The sequence below is a fragment of the Sinohyriopsis cumingii genome, chromosome 18 (genome assembly GCF_028554795.1).
Source record: "Sinohyriopsis cumingii isolate HCF-2022 chromosome 18, ASM2855479v2, whole genome shotgun sequence".
NCBI lineage: Eukaryota > Metazoa > Mollusca > Bivalvia > Unionida > Unionidae > Sinohyriopsis > Sinohyriopsis cumingii.
This window is the reverse complement of record NC_142978.1, coordinates 85,441,919-85,459,876: the sequence shown is the minus strand read 5'-3', so window position 1 is coordinate 85,459,876 and position 17,958 is coordinate 85,441,919. Positions and strand designations below refer to the sequence as shown.

At 39.1% G+C, this 17,958-nt stretch overlaps 1 protein-coding gene across 1 annotated transcript in view; it reads right to left on the bottom strand.

Annotated features, from left to right (window-relative positions):
* LOC149777208 (uncharacterized) overlaps positions 1-17,958 on the bottom strand; it is a 46,039-nt gene that overhangs the window by 14,702 nt on the left and 13,379 nt on the right. Inside the window, exons 4-6 of the mRNA XM_089942822.1 lie at positions 12,708-13,280; positions 6,752-6,916; positions 5,942-6,336 (exon numbers count right to left, since the gene is read on the bottom strand). Of these exons, the coding sequence (XP_089798948.1) occupies positions 5,942-6,336; positions 6,752-6,916; positions 12,708-13,280 (1,133 nt within the window). The remainder of the gene's footprint in view (positions 1-5,941; positions 6,337-6,751; positions 6,917-12,707; positions 13,281-17,958) is intronic.

Here is a 17,958-nt window from a genome sequence, read left to right as displayed (position 1 = left end):
TATCTGAAATTCATTGCAAGCTCTGCAAAGTAGGAAAATATAGAGCGGAACATCTATATCAGCCCGGGAAGAGTTACGTTGGAATGCATTATTTGTCGAGATACCCTGCCTTGATGAACTGATATACGTAACAACTTCATTGGATCTTTCCAGAACGAAACACCCATCTTATCCAAGACGAAAGAGCTAGAGCTCAGATGTCGACCTTTCTCTTTCTGAAAGCTAAAAATAACGTAGGTCTCCATCTTCATACCAGTTGTTAGTTTTACATAGCACTTCAAAGCTCTCATCGGATCCTGTAGACTAACGCGAGTTAAAAGCTCCGGGTTGTAACGAGGCCTTCCTACACGACTAACCCAGACCAGAAACCTGTTCTTGGCAAGAAAAACAGAATTCATCATGAACGATACTGACCCATCCGGATGGAACTGAATATAGATCGGATTGACCGATAGAGCACGTATTTCGCTGATGATGCAGGATGTAGATAGGAATAGTGGGAAAATAGATTTCTGCGAGGGGGGAACCAAGGATGTTCTCAAGAGCAGTTCAGGCGGTTCATTTTTCAAACATGTTAGAACCCACGATTTTACCTTCGGCACATAGCCAATACTTTGATTTGAAGCAAAGTCGTACAAATGTCAGGAAGGTATTTGTTTTGTTATATATTCTCTCTTCCTTGACCCAGTGTGTCTGAGATTGTGGAATGGTAACCTTTTATCGTGACGGGTGCTAATATCTTCACTTTGAGTCATAGAAGAATGTTAGCTATTTCGGGTATTGATGTCTTAAGCGGAGGATTGAATCGTTGCTCGCACTACTTCGAGAATTCTCCGCTTCACCTGATATGATTTGAAAGTGGCTAGCATTCTAGCACATGCAATGCGCTCCACCACTTGGTCTGAAAACCGTTTGTTACTAAAGGATTGTTTCATATGATCACACTATGTGCAGGTTTGTATGAAACTGCAGCCAATGCGGTTGTTCGGCAGATAAGGAAATATTTCCATTGTCGTGTAATTTCCACAGCTAGATTTAGCAAGTCATCTATCCATTTTTCCCACTCGTGGGGCGTAATCATGATACGAAGGCACTACGATTCTATTATTTGCAGAAACTATAGAATCACAGACGTTCGAGGATAAGTGAAAATAGTTTCGATTGCTTAGGTCTTCGGATCTATGGGTTTTATATTGCACCTTGTCCGAAATAGATCCAACAGTTGTCCATCACAATGATTAAATCAGAAGAATAAAGCGACCATTATGTTTGTATTACTTTGATTTCTTTGAGACATGGGGGCCGCCAATAGATCTGGCGTTTCCGGAAAATGACTTGCACGTGGATATGTCACTGATTTTAGTAAATAAAACAAAGAAGCGTGCAAAGGTCTGGGGATTCGGTTGCAGCAGCCTTCTAAGACAATTCACCAGCATGGAGTTGTCTGATATAACGACTATGCCCTTTCCACAATCTTCTCCTGCGACCAATGAAATGATTCCAGTATAGCCTTAATTTCAAGGATGTTGATATAAAGCAGACGGTCCAGAAGGGGCCACATCCCACTGACTTCCCGAAACGATAGAGGGAATGAGATGGTCCACCCGTCGAAATGCTTGCATTCGTACAAATCTGTTATGTTTGGAGGTTGGACATACAAGGGAACACCCGTTGTAATCCACGTTACGTTCTACCATTTGCCTAGATGGGCTATCGTATGTTTGAATATTGGTCTTACTTTTCCCAATGGGCAAAGTTTTCGGTCTCCACTGGACAAAATTATCATTTGTAACGGTGTCATAAATAGGTGACCAGTGCTAAGGAGGAGTGTAGCAAGGAATTTCATGTATTGGTTTAAAATATAATTCACTTGATGTATTTTAAAGTATGTTGCATATGTAGTTGGAAGACGCGGACGTGGAGATGCTCGTGAAGTAGAACACTAATAGGTCCTTAATTCTTGCGAAGATTCAGGGACTGCTGCTTGAGACCAAAAGATAATTCCATTATTCCCTTGCCTAGTATACTGCATCACGGCAGGCAAACTAAATTAAGTTCCTGGAGGACATGTGCAAACTGGTACATGCAGATAAGGATCTTGCAGAGTTATACCGAGTGCAATGTCTCCCTCATGAACAGCATTTAAAACTGGCAATTGCTTTTCGGCTTTGAACTGACGTGCCTGTATGCCACGAGTTGTCGGAAAGCCGAGCTATATGACTAGTAGAAGACTGCCGTTACAAGTTGGCACCAAGAACAGCGAGTAAAAGCTCTACCACCCTATTCTGGAAAAGAGAGTTTATTTTTCACTGCAAACTTCAACCTTGAACAGGTTTCTTGATTCGTCTGTATTTGAAAGGACCCGGGACAAAGGAGGCCTTCAGAAACGACTTGCTTGGTCCAAGGATCGTCGTGGCAGATATTTGTTTCAATCGATAGCGAAGAAGTGGTGGTGTCTCTCCACCTCACGCCAATTTGATACGGGTGGCATAAAAATGGTGTCGTTTCGTTCTTGAAAGAGGATGTCGTGAAGAGATATTGGGGCTAAGTGATTCTCTTCTCTTCACTTTTTGTCCAAATTTATTGACTGGCCTTTCATTTGTAAAGGATCTGTAGAACTTATTCTCCGCCTGATCTGTTCTAAAGGTGCCTTTTCCGTTATTTCGATCTGCTTTCATGAACAACATTCCGGGGTCTGGGATGCTGTGGCTGAAGTAGATTTGTTACTCTGGTGGCCTGCTTTTGTACTCCTCAACATGGCTATTAAAGAGGAGATTTGAAGAAAATGACAATGACCTCCGTGTGGATTTGTTATGTATTTTGAAAAGGTGGACGTCAAGAACGATGCACCTCTTTCCGCGAGCTTTACATTACCCGCTGTATCAGGGTATTTTTCAGCATACACTGTGCTGATCTCTGCAAAAATCGCGCCATTCGTGAGGCTGTGTGTGTGATCTGGATTTTTAACGTAGCTTTAACAATTTTTCAGTCAAATCACTACGATGTCTGCAGTGCGGAAAATTAAAGTGATGTCTAGCACTGAGACATCGTTCCGCAGACATGGGGTATCATGTCCCTCTCAGTCACATTATCCTGACACCAGGTCCCAACACTAACCTGTCAATGCTAAGCGCCAAGCGATGTAGCTGATAGTACCATTTCTTTTTTTGTGCGACGTTCCACATTCGAGGTGGACGCTCTAACCACGTAGGCCATCGGAGCGGTCGCCATTCGTGAGACAGACTCCCACGCATGTCCAATGGATATTAGTAAGGGTAATGATAAGCTGTTTCCTGCTTGCTGGACAATTGCCATTGAAACATGTAGCAGCGAGCATATAGCAACGAATTCTACACCATTATTGTATCGTTAAAGTGTTTATTGCAGAAGATTTTCACATTCCTTGGGTGCCTTGTGGCTCTAAACGTGCTGGTGTTCTTATGTCAGGACGTCATATTATTTAATTCGACATTAAAGGTTTTGAACTTGTGCGATCTGATTTGGATCGCAGAATACGACTGTAACAGAACAAGGCCACAATATTGCCAAGTTCTTTATGCTGAGACGGGTTATGGGATATGTGATCAATAAAACCTGTCCCTAACTGCATCAAGCGAGACGGTATCTGATTTAGACTGTCATGCTCTAGATCTTGCTTGAGGTATGGCTGAATGGGAAGCTGTGGACGAAAAGGCTGGTGAGCCTCCCGCATCCCGTCTGGCCATTCTGGTCTATCGGAAATTTACTGAGCGAGGTGGTGTCAGCTTAAATGTTAATGACACCTTTGCCCCTCAAAATGATGTATCCATTTCTTTTTCGGTTTAGATTATCCATCCTATAATGAATCCCAAAGACTATTCGCGTGTATTTATCGAGATCCTTAAAACAACAAATTATCCGAATCACGTAACGGTCAATAATTTATTGAGCAGAATATGCAAAAGTAGAGTTCACACTGTTGATTACACGTATTACCGACATGAAGGCAAATACGTAAGGGTCACAAAATGTATAGTTTACGATAATAGCTGTAACTCTGCAGATATAAAAAAATTGTCAAAGAGAGAAGTTTAATAAGAAACTTCTACTTGCTTTACAGTCGATTTAAAGAAAATGTTGATGTCGGTTTAGCGTTGTCTCTAATGATAAATGCTACCTCGCACGAGCGGAAGTAGTAACTGAGGTACTTACGTGATTTGCCGATATTCCCTATTTACAATGGGAGATTACACTGTCTGGTTGTCACCTTTCGGGCAGGTAATCTTTAGCCTTAAGTGCTAAAAATTTAGTCTTGGAGGGCTAGTATTGGTAGGTACTGGTTGCACTCCTAAGTTCCTAAGTTATTACGATCGGGTAATGTATTTGAAAAAGAAATGTTCATTTTGTTGATGAGCTAAACACATGTCAGTAACGCATGAAACTTTGGTGACAAAAAGTCTTTGTTTTAATTGCGTGGTACAAACAGATATGAATCAAGTTATTAAGACTCGGGATTATAATACTAACGGTACCAAATTAACGATGTTTCAACAAGAGATCTTAAAAATGTCATTGAAGCATGAAATATAGGTCACATACACCTCTTTTTTCAAATTAGTACCTCAGAATTCCCCATAACAATTTTTATGATTATAGGTGAATATCATATACATTACATGCCAATAAACAATGTAGTCATGAAGTAATGGTTTGTTTTTGTAAGGATTATCGCCATTTTGTCGTCCTATAATATATATATACACACGAGATCCATTATATTTAGTGGACGATGAAACCGGGAAGACCCGGGGAAGAACTAACGACCCAAGGGAAGCTAATTACATCTTTCTCGCATGCCTTGGTTGGTCTAACCGAGGATCAAGCGTCCGAGAACAGGTGCGATTTGTAAAGTATCTGTTAAGGCGAGCGACACATACCACTCGGTCACCTACGGTCGAATCTAACTTTATCCAATAAAATGTGAAATGTATGTCAAGGTGAAACTTTATTTTATCTTTTTACAGGTATGGTGCAACAAAGATTTATACAATCTCTGGTATAATGATTCTACTATGAACAGATAAACACAAAATTTTATCAATGTCAAGTGATAGTGCAACAGAGGACACAATGACCTATTTTTGCGTTTACCTACATAAGATGTAACCCATCATCAAAGTGTAGCAATATATATAATTTCAAGTATGGCAATATATATACTTTCAAGTATAGCAATATATAAAGAACGGAAAAATCATATTCATAATCCTTCTATCTATACAGAAGGGAACGATGCACAGTTTTGTATTTTATGGGGTCAGCGGAAATTAAAATCCCAACTCCAGCATGATAATGTTATGTAATCGATGGATACAAAACTATTTGGATAGGATCGGAATAACTGCCTTACAACCCGGTAGGATTAGTATTGTAAGATCTGAATGTTTAAGGCGTGTAATGTGCGGTTTTTGCTGTCTACAGTTATGTTTGTGTGTAATTTCTAATGCCGACCGCCATACACAAAATCTGATCAAAACGACCGTGGTTACAGTGATAGCCCAACTTTGTTTCAAGATAACCTCTTTAAATTAAATCACATATTACGACAAGCGTTTTTGTATTAAATCATTGCTAATCAACGTAATTACCACTTTGACATGATGTGGGCGAACGAATATCAGACAAAACCTTAGAATGCTGAAGTGTTGGAATATTCGGTAGTTAACTTAAAAAATTGCGATGTAAAGATACGTTTTACCGTGAAAACATATGTCAGAAGTCGGTTCTACTGTCGCGCTTATCACGACATCAAATAAATAACAAGTCATCTAAACCATGAAGCGAGCAGAACCATCGGGGAAATGTGGAGCTAACTCAAAAACATTAATGACGGATATTTCTTTATTTTTTATCCACTCAAGAATGAAGGTAATGGTAAACTTACGGAAAGAGAATTACTTACCGATATTGAAGTTTCCAAGCTGATTTTCTTTCCCGCCTTTGTGATGACACTGTTTCTGAGTCTATTTGGGGCAACTAAAAGAACCTGGATGGACCCCTCGCAATGCAGATTATTACACATTTTCCCAAGATGATTTGTAAAGACGGTCTGAGGAGCCTTTCTTTTGTCAAATGATCCCACCTTGATGTCAAACGATAGGAGCATCTGGGGTACTTTATACGTATTTGACAGTCTAACAATGTTAATGAACGAGTTTTTGCCATTAAACTCAAAGTAGTTATCCTTGGGCCTTCCTTCGACTACTCTCTGAGTGATTCTTGTCAACACCAAACCGAGAGCTTCGAAGTTTACTGACCGGTTCTGAGGCGTGTCCACTTTCAATGTGGGAAGGCAGTCTGCAATGTATGAGAGATAAGTTAACTTGTTTTGTATCAGTTAATAAAGTTAGCCTTTCAAAATTAAAAAGACGTCAAAACGTGGAGAATTTTTGTAGGAAAATACAATAAAACATTCTTGTAACCACCTATTTATGATCTTTTTGCGTCTACAGTTTGCATGTTTCTACTTATCAATATTTCTTTGATGTAGTGCACGGAGGCGGCGTAGGACACTACCTCTAAAGAACGGGTGGCTAAAGTGAAGTTAATTTAGTCGTGATGAAAATGACAAAAGTGTGCACGTATTCCTTGTCTTATGCGACCTTATTCTATAGATGGCAAGCGAACATTATTACTTCTTCGAATGCCGTGAAAAAATGCATAGGTTTTATTGTGGTTTTCATTGTGTCTGAAGGGTATATTCGTATCTTACAGTTAATTTCATTGACTTCCTCCCCGAATGCATGTTCGCAGGCACAGGTTTTCTCGCTAAAGTATAGTCCCTCAGGGCATTCCTGTAGGTCTTTCATGTACTCGCCACCTTTGGGCTGAAAACAACGGGGATACCCGTCCACTTGCTCGAAAGGACAGTCCAACGCTTAAAAAAAGAAAATCAGAGAAATGCAGACTCGACAAAGGTTGCTTTGTGATTAAAACCAAATTTCCTGAAAAAAAATTAAAAAAATTGATGCTATGGAATGATCGCATGCCTATCTCAATAAATAGTTTTGAATATAGGAACAAAGGTGCACAAGATTCAAAAATAAAAGGAATTCGTGCTAGGTCATACAACGTCGGCCAGACGGTTTAAAATGTAAATAAGATTAGGGTATTTTCCAGTATATTATTTGATATTCACTCGTACCATGTCAAAAGGTCGGCAGCTGTAGATAGCCAAACAGAATTAACTCGATGGATGGCAAAACAAAGTGTAGAGAGCACGTGTTCTTGCTGTTCAAGTCTCGCTATAAGATGAATTGCGTCCGACCGAAACCCCGAGTTGCAGACCCAGTAAAATCTCCTAAACACTGGACATGTTTACTATTGAAAAGAATTCCCTAATCAAAATCATCCTCACCGAGTATAAATATTTGCTTTATTTTCAACAATAAAATCTCAACAAACAGCTTCTCAAAATTTTAATAAGCCAAATTGGATGATCCGAGTTGAGTTAAGTGATAACATCACCGGTTTACTTTGATGCTGCGAAGAACACGCCTTTAATACTAGTTAAAATTGGTTGCCGAAGGATTTCTATTAGGTATAGATTCAACCAGGTACATGAAAAATATATTATAGCTTATGAAAAGACAGTTCTAATGAAGATTATACAGCTCATAGTGAAAAAAAAACAAAACATCCCAAAACAGTGCAGATCATGTACAATTGTAAATCAACTGAAATATCTAGAATACTGCATATTTGCGAGAACTGTTTCAAAAAGATAGAAAACACAATGATATAGTTTTTTGAAAAGGATATTACCATCCCAAAAATGCACTTTTCATCTTTTCTATATATGCTTTAGAGTTTACAGTTTTAGTGTTATTTGGTTGCATTCATTCATGGCCACTTAATCGTTAGCTGCAACAGAATATAACAAAAACCAATTGTTTCTTTTAAAATGTGTTCCTCCGAAAATACTTACGTAATCATAACACATTAGGAGAACTACCACTACCTCTCAAATCCAGCCGTCCCAGATAACACGTAGATAAAATAAACTAATAGTTGGCTGGCTACCTAGGAAGCTATCTGGCAGAGTTATCTCCCCCTTGGTACAGAGATTGGTGCCAAATCCTATGAATATCTCAGTTACTACTGGAGCTTTATGTAAGCACGCTTTCTCTATGGATGTAAATGAGGCGAGTGGGAGGGTTTATGTATAGTATGATTCGTTAAGCATTCTCCTCACAGAAAGATTTTACTAGAAACAAATGGTTTCTTCTTTAAATACGTTATCCAATCAAAATACCTTAGAAGAATTGAGGAGAGGCGGAGGGAAATATATCCCTTAAGCCGGAGATGCCTTCTCCGGTTCCCTAAGGTATGTGAGACAGTTTCTAGATAACCCGACTGGAGAAGACTCCAGCTGTCGGGAGCGTAGTCAAAAATGGAATATTATTCCTCCCGCAAATAGAGCGGAAGTCGTGAAGCTGCGTCTTATAAAGGTGTCGAACGACCGAAAAGGGTGACCCGTTGCTCCACGGATGCAGGTCCTACCAGACTGAGTTTTGGAGTTTGAGATGAAAAATCTTGATTTTACAGGCGGGATAATGTCAAAACAGTTTCAGTCAAATGGCATGGTTGTGGAAACTGCTCTAACCATGCGAGTCGAAACGCTAACCAATTAATTTGAGCTGGGTTCATTTCTGGACATGCAAAGTGATTAATCTACGTAGTCCATGATGAAAGGGTTTGTGCTGATAAATCTTCCTGGTCCCATTTGAGACGCAAAAATAAGTGTGATACACCTCGTCATTTAAGATAACACTTGAAAGTTCATACTAAATATTGTAGGTGGTTTTGAGCTGAAGTGTCCAGAGTAGACATGATCTTATTACAAAAGTCTGGTTACCCATGGGCGGAAGTCTGTTTTGGGCAGTGAAGATGAAACCGTCTTGAGTGAAACGGACCCATTGTTGAACTGAATGTAATTCTGGTCCACTGATATGACATATACTTCGCTGATTCTGCCTGTTATAGCTAATGCAAATGAAGAAGCCGGCTTTGTAAGCAAGGCGAGTCAACAATGGAGTTGCAAGTGGGTGCATCATGATCGATATTGATCGAGCTGTAAGTAGATGGTTCCACCAGGACATGTATTCCTGATTTTGCCTGCCAACGTCCATGTGGTGAGGAGGCAGCACTTGTATGATAGGTTAACTAATTCAGGCCTTGAGGGCAGTACAATTGGTGCCTTATTTAGCCGGGTTAAATCCCATGAAATGGTCCCTTGGGCAATGGTACAGTGTCATGTGCCATCCAAACGAGAATAAGATCAGACATGTCTTTGATTAGCGGAATGTCCTCTCTTCTATGATAGATCCGTGTGCTAGTGATCGTGGGATGGGATATTTAAGAGTGATGGGTGCTAAATGCTTCTATCAAAGAGCCTAGAAGTTTACTATCGTAGTATGGTTTTATCCATGTTAATAAATGGTCTAGCGTGAACCACAGATTATGTTCAATTATTTTCCTAAAATGACCCGGTTGGTCCTGTATTCCCTATTTTATTAGAGTAATCTAGACGAAAAGGGACTCGTACATTTTGTTCCTGTATCACGTTTCAGAATCCAATTTATAGGAAGCAGCAGTTAGTCAGGTCTTTGGATCTAGGATTGGTGTGACAAAGGTTTGGACTATTGGCATTCCACTATCACTGGGATCCATGGATTCATCTTAAGTCGATCCCTTCGTATCGTCATGAAACTGAGGGATGAAAAGGCCATTCCGTTTGTACGTGTGCCTCTTTGCAAAAAGTTAGCATGTCAGTGCATTGATCAGCTTTATAGATGTAGAACTGAAATCAGGATTGTCCTTGAGGACACCACATTTAGAACATCCCAGTCTGGTCGAAACGGAAGTAGGTTATCTGTGTGGGGAGAAAGTTTTTCGATTCATTATGGTGGGACGGATTACAGGATGTTTAAGCAGCGTAACTGGTCCGTGCATCTGTTGTGCGAGAGAATACTTGGCTCATTACTTAGCTCTTTCCCTTGCTGTATAGCAACAGAAATCGAGTTGAACCCTAAGAAATAGAAATCGAGCTGAACCCTAAGGTGGCAAGATCTATTAAGAATGGCTAACAATAACGAGTTCCTTGGTGGAGACTTGTACAAATTCCGATTGTGGAAGCAACTGAAAGTAGAGTATTTGGTTTATACCTTCGCATAATATCATTACTGTAGACTGGAAGGTAATGTAGAGAAACGAAAAGTCCGATGGGATAGGGCGGGAAACTTCGGTTCAATAACGCAAAGCTAATTTTCATTCATCCAAGTAAGATCTAATAACGACTAGGGAGCTTAAATGCTCGTTTCGTCAGTTATAGATTAAGGTAGTGACGTCAAAGTCTTCTACTCTACTTGTGGGGTAGCTGGACAAAGAATGTTGATCACGAAGGCCCACTACATTTGCAGCGCTTACGAGTCCGATCTCGTTGCTTCAAACATGTTGCGAAGTAGAGTCTCTTGGATGGCATATTCTTGGGGGCGAGTGAAGAGATCCCAAAATTGACATCGTTCGCCGGGACTATTGAAGTACCATACGGTAAGCTAGATTCATGAGAATATCCATGTAAGCTGTACGTCTTCCACAGAAAGTGCTTAGCAGCAAAAAGCGGTTAAATTTATCTAAGAATGCCTGGATAGAAGGAAGAGCTTGTCAGCACGCTGAAGTTTGTGGAACTGGACAAGTTAATTTTGGATGATGCTGTAAAATCGAATTGTGGTCGTGGCCAATTACAATCAGAGACACACGGTCAGGTCCAGTCGTGGAGGACGGGTTGCGCGATGTTTGACAGACGTATCCGGTCCATAATTCTGATACAAGAAACCGATGCTAGTAGCTGCTCTCCATCTTGCGGCCCTTTCGTGCAATCAGATATTTTTGTCCCAAAAGTTATGATAGATTTCTGTCCATAAAATGCAAGTCCGACATGTCTTCAAGGGGTGATAACCAATGGAACAACGGATATTGTTTGACTGGTCTCGACCATTGTCCAAATCTGCAAAACAAGAGAGAGAAGACCCACTATGCACTTATAGTATCGAGTGTCCTCTTATGAGCAAGCGAGTATTTAACGCATAGTTATCAACGCAAATTACGTGGAAAGGGGGCGCACGTGACTTGTACAAGTAGATTAAGGCATAGCCATGAATATGAAGAATAATAATCAATTCTAGCGACAGTTAGCAGGATGCGTGTGAATTTGGCTGCCTGTATTGAAGTTTATTTTTTAACGCCATTTTTAATCATAAGATAGGCCATACATGGCGGCCAGTATTAACGGTGGAGGAAGAACCCGGGAAAACCCCGGAAAGAACAAAGAACCACCGAACTTCGAGAAGCTACCGGCAAGCTTTCTCACACACCCACATTGGTGTATTGGAAGAATCACCGGAGCATAGCTTAAAGTACTTACATATACGATCAGGGTGTATGAAAAATCAATTCTAATCACAGCTTACCCGTAGGAAGACCAATGGATTGTCTACACAGAGAAACATCACTCCAGCTTCGCCAATAGAAACATGCATGAGGAGGATGCTTTTGAGTAAACAATGTATAGAAAACTTACCTGCATTTGTTTGACCGCAGCGGAAGCTATAATTAACATTTTTTATAACACACAAAAACCAGATTGTAAAAAGGAACTGAAGCATCGTTATTTAAATACTTACAAAGTAGGTCCGTCCATATCCACTTTGAGACGATTTACATGTAGGAAAGTACCAATGACGTTCAATACAGGAAAATAAAAAAACTGTAAAGTATACGACTATAAATTAGTGCTAGCAGACGAGCTAATGAGGGCAGTGAATCATTCAAGTATCATACCAAGTCACAATACTACCTGTAGGAAGTCGCAATGAGAGCCTGTACTGGTTAATTCATTGTACCTGTCTGTTTGAACACAGGGTGGGTGCAAAGCTATACAATACGATGTTTTACCTGGGAATTACTGATAGTAGATGATCTAATAAAGGTGTGAAGTGTCCGGTAAAATATAATTTATAATACTACCTTTAGAAAGGCTTAAGGACGGCCTGTGCAGATAAAAACAATGAAACTTGGCACCCGGACGCTAAGAATGCCTTGGTATAGAATACCTACCTGTATGTAACCTGTCATCATGAAATTGTACATATATAAATAGTTTTCTAATGGCATAGAGACCTGCACGCATAGATTAAAAAAAAGATTAAGTATAGCCCGAACGTATAAAGAAAACCCATAGGCAATCGGTGCAAATGCTATTAAATGTGAAAAGACGACCGAGTGTTTGAAATTTGTAAAGACAGAAATTTGTCGGCATAATAAGGGATAACATTTGTAAATATAGATGGAGTATACTTTCCTTAAAATTGAAAAGAATCCTTTTTGTAAAGGCATATCTTCCAAAAGTTCATTCTGACTATTTGAGAGGTTTCTCGTGGTGAAAGCATGCCTTTTAATACGAGCCGAGGTAGTAATTGGGATATTCATGGGATACCTCGCCAATTACTGTACCAAAGGGGAGATCACTCTGTCTTACCGTCACATAGGCTGGTAGACAACTTTTAGCTTATTTTAGCTAAAGGTGTTTTCTGGAACGGCTGAATTTGCTAGGTAGTTGTAGTTGTCCAGAGGTATTAAGTTTCGGTAACGTATTTAAAGAAAGTTACGTTTCTGGCAGATTTTCTGCGTAAGGAAAGACAGAAAATCCGGTCCAATGTCTACAAGGAATTGCTCAGTGATCCGATAGGTGGCATCAGAGACGATGACAGCAATTTCATTCTGATTCGTATCCTCTCCAACCGACACGGCAAAGACATGAATCCCCTTGAGCTTCACAAAATTGGCTGCAGTTTCTGTCTCCTTGGGTTCACTAGATTTGCCATCCGTTATCACCAACAACACGTTTTCTACACTCTCTCGGTCTCCTGCTTCCGGAGTGAAACTCTCATCCATAACGAAATTTAAGCCAAGATCTGTACGAGTTCCACCGCCCCTGAAGTTAACATTCCTTAGGGCAGAGAGGATATCAGCCATTTTGGAAAATTTGCTTAAGCTGAATAAAGTGAAGGGTTCTTCGTCGAATATCACGAGTCCAACTCTTACAAAATGAGGCATCATATCAGAAAGGGATTTTAAAGTCGTCCTAATTAGGGATATAAGTCTCTCGAATCCTTTCGCAGTGATGCTTGCCGATCCGTCAACCAAAAGAACGAGATCCAACTTTTTATTCTTCATGCAATCTGCAATAATAATAATAATAATAATAATAATAATAATAATAATTAAATAACGATACTACCACCACTTCTAAAATTTTGTAATGACGCATTATCCTCCTCCTCATCTGAAGAAAGAGGGTGGTAGCAACGTGTCAGATTGAGTGGAGTAGCCAAATGGGCGTTGTTTCTGAAATGCAACTCCGTTTAAAACAAGTCATAAACTGTAGTCTCATTTGTCGATACATCCAGCCCTCCCTTGGTTTGGACACTACTAATTCTGACATGTTTTGTTAAAGGAAATGTTTCAGAAGTTCACAACATCATGAAATCCTAGCACGATGTAATTTGGTTCCCATGATACCATAATGATGAGAGTACAATATAATACAACGGAAATTGCACCATGCAATTCAAACGATCATGATTACTTTGAATTTTAATCAAGCGAAGCCAAACAAGTGTCTACTAAACCGTGTCCAGTTCTGAATTTGCTCGAAGAAAGTTCTATTCCCAAATAGATACATAGCCCAAGTTATTTGGTAGGAAATAACATCCAGTACTTGCTACAACGTCACTTAACAACCGACAGTACTAACGTAAAGAAAGATAATAACCGTCTAGAGTGAAGGCTATTCGAGTTTGAGAGTCCAAGGTCGGCTGATAATGAAAGTATAAATCAAATAAAACCTTCTAGGAAATATGGGGATATACCAAAGGAAATATGGGGATGTACCATCAAAACAAAGCATTTTTGTAAATGTCCGAAAATCTGTTAGATATTTCCCCACTTCTGAGTCAAGGTTCTACTAGACACATAGACACAACTGTTTTTGCATTTTCACATTTCTAACAATTACTGAATTTTGATGCTAAAATAAACAAAAAATAGTTCGAATATACACAAGGATTGATAAAAGATTTTTTTTTTCATTCAATACGACGGACTCGACTTGCACATGGAACCCATGTATTTTTTACTATTGATCCTAGATCCTACTTTAAATAGCGATTTGTTTGCTACTGAATCCTAAACCATAGCTTAATAGCGTCATGTTTACTACTGAATCAGTAGTAAACATGACGCTATTAAGCTATGGTTTAGGATTCAGTAGCAAACAAATCGCTTAATTTATTAATACATTGTACCATACGACATTCCCATTTAAATGTCATTCCTTTGATCATTTTGTTTAATTTACTAATACATTGTACCATACGCCATTTCCATTTAAATCTGTCCTCATTCCTTTGATCATTTTGTTTAATTTATTAATACATTGTACCATACGCGATTCCCATTTAAATCTGTCATTCCTTTGATCATTTTGTTTAATTTATTAATACATTGTACCATACGCCATTCCCATTTAAATGTCCTCATTCCTTTGATCATTGATTTATTAATAATTGTACCATACCGAAGTTTAATTAATCCTGATTAATATATTCCTCAACATTTTTCATACAGTTTTCATACAGCAGTAAGCTCATTGTGTTAAGTTTGATCATTTCTCACTTTGATTTTGTCGTTAAATCAGTGATAGATTCATTGAAAGTCGTTTTCATTGATCTTGTCACATTTTCATTATTGCCTAATTTCCTTATTTCTTCCAAATCACCCTCTAATATCTTCCAAGTCACTCTCTAATCGAAAAACTTGTTTTTCGTGTGTGGTCATTTGGGTGACTGTATTATTGAATTTCTTTTATCTGGTCTCTCTGTCAGTGTCTACATTGCTTTTACTGCATTGACATGTATTCTCTGTTCACCAAGTCTTAGCGTCGGACATCTTTTACTGTTGTAATCCACACGTTTTATAGATCTTATATATTAGTCGAACTTTGTTTCTATTAATTCCCATTTTTTAATTTCTTTCACACTATTACTATCCAAATTCTTCAGGATTTATTTATTAATACGTTTCCAAAGATGCCTACCAAGCTCATTTCTACGAGGATCTTTCTGACAAGCTCAGTACTACGAGATTCTTTCTACCAAGTTCACTTTTAAGAGGATCTTTCTACCAAGCTCAGTTCTACGAGGATCTTTCTACTAAGCTCAATTCTACGATGATCTTTCTACAAAGCTCAGTTCTACGAGGATGGTTCTACCAAGCTCAATTCTACGAGGATCTTTCTTCCGAGCTCAAATCTACGAGGACCTTTCATGCGAGCTCAATTCTACGAGGATCTTTCTACCGAGTTCAGTTCTACCACATCTTTTTGTGTGAATTTACGTTAATAATCATTGAATTAGCTGCACTTTCACAATTAATGTTTGTTCTTAACATTTGATTTAATTTATAACAAAAATTTAAAACTTATCACAGAACGATATTAAGGCTGGTTCAAATTAATCCGCGTGTTCAACCAATTGCTCTTTAGTACTCTCCTAAATATGATGTTAAAAGTTAAAGTTATGTATTTTGACTAGTAACAATGACTGAAAACAAAGAAAAAAGGGAACTAAACTTTGTTCATCAGATAAAGCTGCAAAAGACATAATGGAGGGTTTTCAAAATAGCTATCATTACAAAATGTGTGGATATTAGTACATCACAACTATTAAATTGTTCACCTCTACTTTTGCAAGTCCCCAGCAGCCAATAGAAAACATAATCGTGCAGAAATAATCTTGGCCCCTTTCTAAATAAGGGTCTTTAGCAATCTTTTATCTTTGCATCTGAACTTTAAATCATTAAAATTCAAACTTATAACTTGTTATCGGCACCAGGTAGCCAGTATTGTGCAGATATACTTTGAAACCACCAACTTACCTATCCAGCCACCCGTCTTCCTACCTATTGACATTGTCAGGACATAAAAGATGAATCAATAATTTAAAGAATATTCTTTTATACGAAATGAAAGTAGAAATAATAAGAATTAGTAAACATATGTGTGTGAGATTTGGATTTTTAACGTAACTTTAACAATTTTTCAGTCATATCGTTATGATGTCTGCAGTGTGGCAGTTTATAGTGATGTCTAGCACTGGGGCATCATGTCGCAGACATGTAACGTGATGACCCACCCAGTCACATTATCCTGAAACCAGACCGACCAGTCCTAACACCTCGTAATGCTGAGCGCCAAGCGAGGAAGCTGTTAGTGCCATTTTTGTAAGTCTTTGGTATGACTTGGCCGGGGATCGAACCCACGACCTCCCGCATCCGAGGCGGACGCTCTAACCACTAGGCCACCGGAGCGGTAACATTACATGGGTTTTAAAACAAAATTGTTCTCACCCTTTGAGTGAAAAAATGGCATGGCCCTCGATCTCCTTGTTAAAATACTTTCGATTGTTTGGAACAATCTATCAAGTCAGTCAGTCGGGTGGAACTTGGCCTCAGTAGCGAGGTTTTTTGACGGGTTTATAAATACTGGGAAAATGTAAGCTATGGGGTATATCCCGCAGAGTTTCGACTACTCAGTCTATCAGAAAAGGTTGTACCCGTACGATGGGAATAGTTTTTTTTCTTTCTATAATTTTTAGTGGTATTGTTAATGGACCACAAACAGGAAGTTGCAGTTTATTCGCAATGTACAGAATTGGTATTGCATATTTCAAGCAAGAGTTTAGCAAAATACCGTGGCTCGTATGGAATTCTCAACATAGAAACATGCATCAAGCGTTGTTCTGAACTGTGAGATGTAGATTTGTTTTCGAGGCTTTAATAGAAATCTAACGAGTTTTCAATATCCACTAGTTCCATATGTGTAATCAACCAATTGAATTACTACTGTGTGCCCGTATTTTGCCTGTTCTTCTAGGCGCAGCCAATATTTAATATGAATTTCTGGATCCGTTGCGGGTGCACATATGAAGATATCATTCCCATTTTTTAATTTAAAAAGTACACCGGCAACACGTCCACCACCACCCCGCAAGTTCCCCGCCCCAATTAAAACAATTCTCATCTCCGCATTGCCATCTAACCATTTCAAAAATCTAGTCACATCTACTTTGGGATCTGCCATTTCGAAATGGTCAACCGCCTTTTATAAATCTTGAACCGCTAACTGAAAGTGGCGAAACGCTAAAAGATACCGGTTTAACGTTATTTAGTAGCTGGAAGCCGGTATATATAGTTTGGATCCTGTTTATACACAATAGTTGCACGTTTGAAATTGATCGAAAGGATTGTCAGTTTCAGTACACAGGTTTTGAATGTTTGGCCAATAGCCCTCGTCATCGCACGTTGTCACAAAATGATCTACTTGAACATAGAGTATCTTGTCAAGAACCTTTTGTTCGTTGACCACTTGAACATTTCTGTTGGTTGCAGCGGACCACGCAATGTGCTTTTCTAATAATGATTGCAGGGCTGGAACAGGTCAACTACTGGGATGGGTGGAAGAAGGTTTCTAAAAGGGTCCTGACAATTCTGGAAAAGGCACCATAGCAATTATGTGACTATTTACTAAAAGTGTGCATAATACCCAATAAACGTGCGCAAGAATAAAACGATGTTTAAGTTTCAAGTGACATATGACTGCACATTGTGTGCTTATGTGTATACGTCTTTTTAATGGGGCTCCGGAAACACTGAACCCACCCATCCCCAATCCGGCTCTGGATTGTACCGTCAGCTAACTATCGTAACTTTTTCTGCGGACCACCTGAATGGAACGGTCCACATACCACAGCTTGATAACCTATGATCAAATTTAATGATTCAATCATGAACAGTAAAGAC